The sequence below is a fragment of the Centroberyx affinis genome, unplaced genomic scaffold, assembly GCF_046629955.1.
Source record: "Centroberyx affinis isolate AG114_WGS23_722 - 3 ecotype Tasmania unplaced genomic scaffold, CSIRO-AGI_Caff_v1 ptg005424l_1, whole genome shotgun sequence".
NCBI lineage: Eukaryota > Metazoa > Chordata > Actinopteri > Beryciformes > Berycidae > Centroberyx > Centroberyx affinis.
This window is the reverse complement of record NW_027282713.1, coordinates 76,104-86,341: the sequence shown is the minus strand read 5'-3', so window position 1 is coordinate 86,341 and position 10,238 is coordinate 76,104. Positions and strand designations below refer to the sequence as shown.

Sequence of the window (10,238 nt, the reverse complement as noted above, 5' to 3'; positions counted from 1 at the left end):
AGACCTTAAAAAATACAAAACCAAAAAAGAAGAAAAACACCACAGCATAATACCAAAGATGTCAGCAAAATAAAAAGTAATAACAAAAACAACCCCACAGGAATCTTGTGCATTACCACTTTAAGCATCAATCAAGAATGTATTACTATAGATAATAAAAATGGTAACTGGTATTCTGATTTAACCTAAGAAACTATTTGAGAGTAAGCTACTAGTTCACCAAAAATCTAATGTTTGGCTAATGTTGCACTTATAGGTTATGCAGAAATAAAATAATTTTGTTTCTCTTCTCTTAAAATGACTTTTTACAGTTTTCTGTAGACCTTCAAACAAAAATGAAAAATATACATTTAAAAGAAAGATTGTCTGTGCTGCTGATCTCTGACCGCAGGATCACTTGACCCCTCAACACTAAAAGCATCAAGGGAAAAAAAATCTTCTTGACCAAAGTAAGGTAAGTAAAGCTAGCTCCTGTTATTTAGACCAAAGCACAGTTAAAGAGACTGAACCATGAATGGACTTATAACTATATTGTGGATTAACCAGTCATTACCTTATTATTGGACTTGTTTACTGTATAATTGCTCGGTCAAGATGCAGAATAATATGCTAATCTGGATGTGCTGCTAGCATCGTGGAAGCTAGCATTAACGTTAATTAGCCAGAGGTCAGTGACAGGTCAACCAACGTCTGACCGCTCCAAAATAACCAGCTAACGTGGCGTTTTATTTCCAACAGATTTTCTAAGCTATACCAATTTAACCACAACAGAAAGCATGACAGATACTGAAGTCCAGGTTGAGGTGCAGCTGAGCCCAAACTCACCAACACAAATCCAGGATTTATTAGAGGAGTTGACGGGTGTGGAGGAGGAAGATACTGTACAAGGTGAAATAACGTCTCCTGTGTTTCTCATACATTTCTTACACTACTATATCCTGTGTAAACACGGGCGTCAAGTTGATATATTACTCTCCATACTTTAACTTTCGTGAGACTAACTTTCATATTGCAATTTCCACCAAACAACTACATCCTCCAGGCAAAAATTAGCGAGAAATTCACGTGGAAGCCGATAGTAATTTGGACTGGGGGAAGGGGTGAGGGGGGTTAAGTGAAAAGATATTTTTCCTACAGCGTTTAAAAAAAAAAAGTATGACATTGTTATTACCGTTAAATCCATCTTCCAGAGCTGGAGGAACCTCTGGCGGAGTTGTGCGCCGTGGCCGTGTCGCCCCCGTGCGGCGAGCAGGCGGACTGCAGCTCGGACTGTGAGGCCTGGGCCTGGCGCGAGGTCAGGCTGATGGACGACAGCCTGCAGTCCATCCAGCTGCAGCTGCAGCTGCTGATGAGCAAGACCGACGGCCTACACAACCGCCTGGTGAATGGGTAGGGGGCAGAATGCTGATTTCACTTGAGGTGCATTTTATTGGAAATAGGCTGAAAAGCTAGAGATGTCCTTGTAGCAATATTATAGAGATACCAGATGATGAAAAATACCACAAAGTATGATAAGGTCCCTTAATGCAGATACAGTATAAGTTCCTATAGGAATATTAAAGTGATTTTTTGTTAATGTATACAGATATATTGTTGGTATTTGTAAACCTAGTTGCAGGGTTGGGGGTCGATTCATGAATTAACAATCAATTCTCACAAATTCTGTAAAATTCCATTTTTTTTTTTGTCTTTTCTTACCACATATCTGAGATCAAACAATGTTAGTGTTATATATTATCAACACTGACTATCATAAAATGTTAAAGGGACGGTTCAGGTGGTATTTGATGCATAACATATAAACATAATACATACATTATGACTGAATGTATTTGATTTGTTTAACTGTCTTTTATTGGATTCACAATGTTTGATTTATAGTGTTTGGCAAGACAACCTCTCTTAGAAGTGGAACTTAATGGAATTTAATGGAATTCAATTCTGGGTGACATTCCAATTCCAACTCCAGGAATTGAATTGGAATTTACTATGTATTCTCAATTCAATTCATGAATGGCCCCAACCCTGCCTAGTTTTGTTCTATTCTATGAATCAGTAAGGCTAATTTATAAGGTATATTTAGTCACATTTGAATGGTAGCCAAGCCATCTAGTCACCAGCTATTCTTTGCTCTGTCTGTCTGTTTGTGTGTGTGTGTCTGTATTTTACGCCTGTGTGTTGAGGCAGGCAGGACCATCTAGAGACCGAGGGCTTTGCTGCTGTGGTGCCAACGTTCCTGTACACCTGCCAGCCTTACTTCACCTACCTGGAGTCCACAGCTCGGAGCAGCGCTCCACAGCACATCCCTCTGCCCTTCTACATCCGCTCAAGGGTAAACGCTGATGAACTGTATTGATTTATATTAGTTAAAGTAATGAATATCTAATTAAGCAGCTTTAGTGTCGCGAGGATATTGTGTGCCCTGTTCACTGGGGGTTGTCAAAAGGCATTCTGGGAAATGTAGTAAATCACTAACTGAAGTAGAACTAGATGAGGCAGATTCATGATATCTAATAGTGTGATTTTTCCTTTAAGCTACTAACTTTCTACCAACCTTATATTGTAGCAATTTTAGAACGGGCTTTGGTCATCTAACAGTCAGTTCTTTAGAAAACGACTGCTTCAGACCAAGCAAGCTGACTCTGTACTCCTATACTGTGTGTGTGTGTGTGTGTGTGTGTGTGTGTGTGTGTATGCAGCTGCTGGACTTCTCTCAGCAGCTGTGTGACAGGTTGGAGCAGCTGGTGTTGACCTATGCCAGCTACAACCTCCTCAGTCTGGATGAGAGCGAGCCTGACAGGCACACACACACACACACACACTGTTGGCCACTGAGCAGCTGGGTGTCGAGTGCCTTGCTCAGGGCAACATGGTGGTAATTGTTATGGGAGGGGAGAGTGTTTCTCATTCACTTTTAGAAGACACTTTTATTTATTCACACTTAATGCCACATTCCCTGTCATTGCACTGTCAATTCACTGACTAACCCTCTCCCCACATACTGAAAAACATCCGGGTGTCTGCTAGATAACATAAATCAAGCGCTCCTCATGGTGTCCAAATATTCAAAACATACTCTTTTGCTCTTCTTCCCAGGTCTGACTGTCTATTACCTCTTCTCACATCTCTATTTGTGTTGTACTCCTATTGTATACAGGCCAGTGTCAGAAATAGACTATGTTTCTATGTTAATGCTTCTTATGTAATTTGCTCAACCAGTAGAATATAACAATAATTTCTCAACCTTTACCCCCTTTCATATATATTAAAACCCCAGCAGCTGTCTTGTATATTGTCTGTAATCTTTCTGTGTGCCAGTATCTGCTGCTTTCACTGTTGCCACTGTCAATCCATCTGAAGTCATATTTCACTTGGAACATTTTCACTTTGTTTATAAGCGGTGACCATTTACTTTCACTTTGAAAACCTAGAATAAAATCATATCTCTAAGTGTCAGATATATGCAGGGCACGGCAAAGTAGAATCAGGGAAAATTGTCTCATTCTCAGTCCTATTTGCAACCACTAACATTGAGATCCTATTACCTAATTTCCCCACAGGGATCAATACATGTTTCATCTTATCTTACTGTCTGTCCCCTCCCCCCCCTCCCCCGTCTGTCTGCCAGTGTGTCTCACTTCTACATCGGCCAGTGTCAGATAGGCAGGCTGAGGCTGACCGCCTTCCGCTACTGCAGGCCGACGGCGTACCTGGCCCGGGCCGACACCGGCCTGCACAAACGCATGCGCTGGAACGTGGAGAGACTCCGGGACGACCAGCAGCAGCAGCAGCAGCAGCAGCAGATGGATGAAGAGGAGGAGGGAGAGACAGCGGAGAGCGAGACGGAGACGATCGGCGACACAGAGTAGTGAGTGAGGATGAGCGAGAAACGGAGAAACAAGACGGGGAATGGAGGGTAGAGAGATCAACCAAAGAGCAGTCTCATAATTTAGAAGACTGCAGGTCAACAATTAAGGAAAGAAGGTTATCTTTACAGAAATGGGAGAGAACCGTCTTATATTAGGTTGATCCACATTTATCTTCACTATATAAGACAGTTCTCTCCCATTTCTGTATGAATGTTGAAGATGCTCTAATTGCAAAGTTTAATAGACAGTATGCAGGAGCTTTTTCTTCCTCTTTTCTTTTACTATGAATAGTAACTACTAGTAAATACTGACACACCTGACACAGTAGCAGCACATCAATGATCATTTCCAGTGTAGCAATGTCACATTGCTGTCATAAATCTCTCATTATCTCGCCAGTTTGCTATTTAGAGCTCAGAATGGTTGCCCTCTTCCATCTGGTCTTACTGCTTCTGTGTGTGTGTGTGTGTGTGTGTGCGCGTGTGTATGACCCACTCAGCTATTTCCTGTGTTGCGAGGAAGTTCAGACTGAGGCAGACCCAGACCGCCACCATGGGAACACGGTGAGGATGTGGTCCATCGGTCAGTGGGTCCAGATGAACCCCGACCCCGACACAGATGACATCTATGACTGGTAAACACTGACTTTTAACTCTTTCACTTCTCCATATGACACACTTAAATCTACGGGGGAAACAAACAGACCTGGTTGTCTCACTCTTGTATGTGTGTGTGTGTGTGTGTGTGTTTTGATTTCAGGATCCTGTGTGAGGTTCCCCAGGCTGAGTATGTCAAGCTGTTGTGTCTGGGCAGCGAGGAGCCGTCCACCTGCAGCGCTACAGACCAGCTGCTGGGGCTGCTGCTGGGCCAGCACGCAGCAGAGAACGACCGCAGCACCGGTCCACACTGCACTTCAGACCATTTGACACTCTAAATCCTCAGGTTGTGTCCGGTTATCGGTGATGTCTATCAGTTCCCTACATGGGAGAATGTGTCCAGTTAGTTGAAACAGTCTAAAAGCTGGTTTTATTGCCTCCATCAGGTTAGGTACAGTTAAGTTTTATACTGTTTACTGTATCTGTTTCTGTTCTCGGTGATGTTTTCTGCACAGCATTTTGTCACTTTATTTTTGTCAGTGTGTTGCTGTAGTGATTTTTAAAATGTTTTACAAATATTTTATAAAGTTTTACAAATTTTTCAAGAGCATTTTATCTGACCCGTGTTTATTAAAAGGAAACCAGAAGGGTTATTTAAAAAAATTATTTTATTCACATGAAACAATGCATGGAAATAATTACACACAATCACAGGTTTCTGTCCTTCACAAAGTCAAAGAACATGAGGGAAATATTACATATTTAAAACAAGCTGCCATGATTTGAGCCCCACATTAAGTGGGAACACCCAATTTACTTTATTTCTACAAGTATGTTGAGTCATTTAAATTAGTAAGCATGGGCCTCACTTCATTTTCAATAAATTATAAAAAATATACAAAATGGGAGACTTATTTCAGAATTTTGAGTACTGTAATGCATAAGCGAATGCTCACATAGGTAAGTACCAAACATGATGTCTTTACTCAGATTTTAGCGTTATGTATTGGAGTTTTATCTTGTAACCATTCAACTCGTCTTGTCAGTTCTGTTGACTTTTTATCGGACATGAAGAAGGGAAGCAGTGGCATTCGCCTTCCGCTGAGTAGAGCCCAAAAGTGAGACGCTCCAGTTGCAACAAACGATAACTCTACCATTTATAACAAATATCCTTCATTCTCTATTTGAATAAAAATCTATAAATGACTCTTAAAATGGCTACCATACCTCTACATCTCTCTACGGTACAAAATTAAATTCCAGTGGAGTTTCCCTTCGTTACAGTGAGCAGGCTCTCAGCAGTCCATCGGTAATGTACGCATACAGGTTTACAAAAACACTAGAGACGTGTTAAAATAAAAAATAAAAACAATTGAAAAGTCCAGCTTTGTCAAAAATGCATTTCGCATTCTGTGCCCTGCCTTGGGATGTGGGGATGCAAACAGCAGACCCTGACAACTGGAATGTACCAAACTGCATGAGTATGAACGTCTCTGATAAGACACTGTGGACAGACTAGCGGGTGTTTGTAAAGGCCATTCTCTCTGCTGGATTGGTGGAAAAGGGCAACAGTTTGTCTCGAGCGTCATGAGGCCCGCCGGACGCCGAAGCCGCCTCAGTGTCACACTTGGCTCATTGAACAAAGATCCTCAGCTTTCATTTCAGTTGTTAAACACATCAATTCAGCTCTTATGCTGTTAACACTCTGGAGGGCAATGGCAATCAGCCAAGAACTGACTGTAAAAAAAAAAAGACATTTCTAATTCAAATGGACATGAGCATAACTAAATGTCAATTCACATTTTTTTTGTAATGACAGCAGCTCTTGAAGTGGAGAGATTTCTGTGGTGTTAAGAACTACAACTGACTTTACATGGAAGCCAAATTGGGCCCAAAAGAATTCCTTCATCTTAAGACTTGTATCATTATACAGTGAGGCAGATCAAGAAGACTGCCTAAAACGCCGTTCACCGACAAACACACAGTATACAGACAGGAGACAGACATAAACGCGGCCTACAGCACAGTCATAATGGACGTTTACAACCAGACAGACAGTGGACACCTCTGTACCGCAGTTCATCACAGTTTTAACGATAATATACAGTAACCACCCAGAACAACCAGCCCTCCCAGGAGCCTATGGTTCCCTCCCCTTTAACACTAACCCCCCTCCTCATCCTCACTCCCTATATCCCCCCATGACACAGTGGCGAGACCCCCAACCCTCACAGCAGTATCGGTTCAACCCAGAGTTAGTCATCGTCTCCTCAAGTGAAAGTCTTTGTCCTGGACACTATCGCTCTACAAGGCCTTGTTTGGTTTGCATTCTACATGAACTCCATCTCTCTCTTGTCTGCAGTCCGCGGTGATATCATCTAACATCTGAGACCCAAAGGAGCCCCCCCGCTGAAGGAATGGTGAATTTGGGTTTAGGCAAGGAGCTACAGAACAGTGATGCTTACCATTAAACTGTAAACATGGAAAACTTCTAACCTTCAGCAGTATTCAATTCAATTCAGTGAATATAAACTTCATTTTATCAGCACCCCTAGCAGGTATGGCTCACCTATAGACCCTGTTATAAGTACAATGACACATTTTTTAAGACATAATAAAACCTCATCAGTGTCCGACTGCGGTGTCCCAAAGGGAAAGAGTTTGTGCTCAGGTGGTCAAAAAAGCGACCTCTCTTTTCATCTTAATCTCTTTAGACCTCTAATGGAAATCAGCCGACTAGAGCATACATCGGGCAATGGATGACATGTTTAGCGCGTAATAGCCTTTAGTTTTGGCCAAGTGCAATTTGATCAAGATCTAGGAAGCAGGATTTAGAGGTCAGGCTAAATGAGCTTCAGTTAACTTGTATCACTAATCAGTAGCAAGACATCTCCAGTGTGAATATTGAGCTTGTTTGGAAATACAGTGATAAGGACAAGCGCCATCATGTGTAAAGAGTTTTGGCTACAAAGTGGCTATAATAACAACTAGTGAACACTAAGGAAAGGAACCATACCTATCAGTCAAGTCACCTTAGCTTGATAGTGGCCATTTGGCACCGTTGGTGTGTGTGTGTGTGTGTGTATGCATGTTGCCACCCATGGCACAGAGATTTGGCATGGAAGAAAAGTGTGAAAATGAGTGTTCAGTTCCACCCTGTTAGTCGGTAGCAGTGATAAATCACGGGATTCTGTCAGTCATTGAGAATTATTGGTTTGGTGTGTGTGTTAAAAGGATTGAGCTGTAATAATATAGTCCACCATTCAGCGTGATGGTTGTGTTTGCAGGAGTGTAGGATTGCAAGCATGAGGTAAGACAGGTGCCGAGTTACAGTGTGGGAGCCAATGTGGTGTCATGATGCATTTGTCTCCTAGAATGTGTGCATTTTTGTGTGTGTGTGTGTGTGTGTGTGTGTAGCAGTGATGTGACCCAAGTTCCTTTCGGGTACCAACGACAGTCAACTGTTAAACTTCAGCACCACCAAGCTAAGATAGATATGTGTGTGTGTGTGTGTGTGTGTGTGTGTGTCTGTGCTTGTTTATAAAGGTATATCTAGAAATCCCTGTCTCTCCAGTGAATCTACAGCACCACAGGTTTGTGTGTTTACCTACAGTTCCTGCACACGTCCTTCAAAAGTGAATATTCCTTCACTCAAGGGTGAATGTAATAACAGTATAGTAGATGTGTGCACCTGTGCAGACATGTCTACATGTGTATATCACCCTGTATGTGCATCCCCAAGTGTGTACGTGTGTGTAGACAGCACTTGCATTACCCACCCTGTATGTGTGTGGTTTCAATACTGAGCGTTACAAAAGTGTGTGTGTGTGTTTGTGTCTGGAGTCCCTCAGTGATGCGTCTCCAGCTCCACCACCGTCCACTCTCCCTGCGGGGAGCTCCCGGGCGCCTCCGGGGAGAAGCTGCTGACGGAGGTGACGGTGGCGGAGGGAGGGGTGAGCGGAGGCAGCAGGCTGGGCCACAGGCTGCTCTCCAGCGGGCTCAGCGTGCCGCCGCCGCCCCCCGGCAGGAGCAGCAGGGAGGAGCAGCCGTCGCCCGTCAGCAGCAGGGTCTGGTTGATCAGCTGCTGCACGATGTCCACTTTCTTGCCCCAGTCCAGGTCCAGAGGCGGGGGGCGCTCCGGAGACTCGGGAGGGGGAGGGGAGGAGGAGTCGTCGTCGTCGTCGTCCTCTCCGTCTCCGTCCTGGGGGGGGTCGTTGACGTCGGGCCGCTGGGGGCCGGAGGGTCTCTGGGGGGAGTCTGGGGGAGGAGGAGGAGGAGGGCTCTGGGTTGGGGGTGAAGAGTCTCGATGGTGATCTTCATCCGACGTCACCTTTACGTGATCGTCTATCTCTTCTTTCAACGTTTCTTCTCCTTTCTGCTCTTCAGTGGGATTTAGCTCCTTCACCCCGTCTTCCTCTTCGTCAGCCTCCTCTTCATCACTGTTCTCCAGGGCTTCATAGATGGTGCAGAGGCCGGAGGAGGGGGACAGCAGCACCGCCGTCTGGCCTTTCTGAGCCTGCTGCTGCTCCAGCTCCTGCTGCCACTGCATGATCTGCTGCCTTTGCTTCAGCTCCTGCTGCTGCTGCTGCAGCTGCAGCTGGAGGTCTCTCCTCTGCTTCTCCAGCTGCTCCTTCTGCTTCAGCTCCTCCTCCTTCCTCATTTTCTCCTCTTCCTCCCTCTTCTTTGTGGCCTCCGCCCGCTCTCTCATCTTCCTCTCCTCCTCCTCTTTATTCTTCTTGATCTCCTCCTCAGCCTCCTCTCTCTTCTTCCTCTGCTCCTCCTCCTCCCGCCTCTTTCTCTCCTGCTCCACCTCCTCCATGGGTCTGCTCTGCTGCTCCCTGCGTTGCTGCAGCTCCAGCAGCTGTCTCTGGTGTTGCTCCAGCCGGCGGAGCTGGGGGCTGAGCGCCTGCTGCCCGAGGCTCCTGGGCGGGAGGTCGGCGCAGCTCAGCCTCGGCGGGGTGACGACGAGGCTGACGTGGGGTTTGACGATGTCGCAGTAGGGCCTGGGGTATGCCGGGTGATCGCGGCGGTGAGGGTGCGGTAGCGCACTGAAGCCTGTGTGTGAAAGGAAGCGGGAAGGAAGATTACGGTAGCGTGGTGTTATAAAACAGAGTCACAGGCAGCAGGACAGTGAGAGCAGTGCAGTGTGGGTAAAAGCAGAGGGGTGTAGAGGGAGGGTGTGGCCTACTGAGGCTCATACGGGCCGAGGCATTAGTGAAAGAATAGTGGAAGCATTGTGAAGCCAAGCCCAAAGGTCGGCCAGTAGGCTACAGCAACAAGCTGGCCTAGCAATTATTTGTAATTTTGTACTTTCAAAAGTGACAGTGCGATATTGTTTGCAAGCTGTGTAGCAGTGACAGTTACAGTCAAGTAAAAGGGGTGGAGGCAGAAAATTCTTGTAAAAAAGTGAACACCGGAAAATGGTGACAGTGACCAGGTGAGGAGAGGTGATTGGGGGCCGTGGCAATGGCAGGGGCTGGGAAATCTGAGCAGAGAGCAACTATGCATCCTTAATGTGATCTTATTACCTGTAACCCTTTTAAAAAGAGACCCAGTGAATAAAGTTTTTTTGTATGCAAAGAAGCGGCCAACTTCCTGTATATGCAATCACTATCAACTATAGTGTGACATGAACAACCAATCAAAGAAAAGCTTATTTCTGAGATTAAAACAGTCATCACCCGTGAATGGAGTTTATAGTTAGTCAACCAGTGAGACATGCAAGACAAAAGCTTTCTCCATGCATTCACAAACATACAGCATCACAAGTGAA

At 44.9% G+C, this 10,238-nt stretch overlaps 1 protein-coding gene across 1 annotated transcript; it reads left to right on the top strand.

Moving 5' to 3' along the window:
- The first annotated feature begins 776 nt into the window (after positions 1-776).
- cunh19orf67 (chromosome unknown C19orf67 homolog) lies at positions 777-4,803 on the top strand. Its single transcript, XM_071546742.1, has 7 exons — positions 777-888; positions 1,191-1,389; positions 2,188-2,332; positions 2,700-2,800; positions 3,629-3,868; positions 4,369-4,503; positions 4,629-4,803. The coding sequence occupies exons 1-7, from the start codon at positions 777-779 to the stop codon at positions 4,801-4,803; spliced, it is 1,107 nt and encodes a 368-aa protein (XP_071402843.1).
- The last annotated feature ends 5,435 nt before the right edge of the window (positions 4,804-10,238 follow it).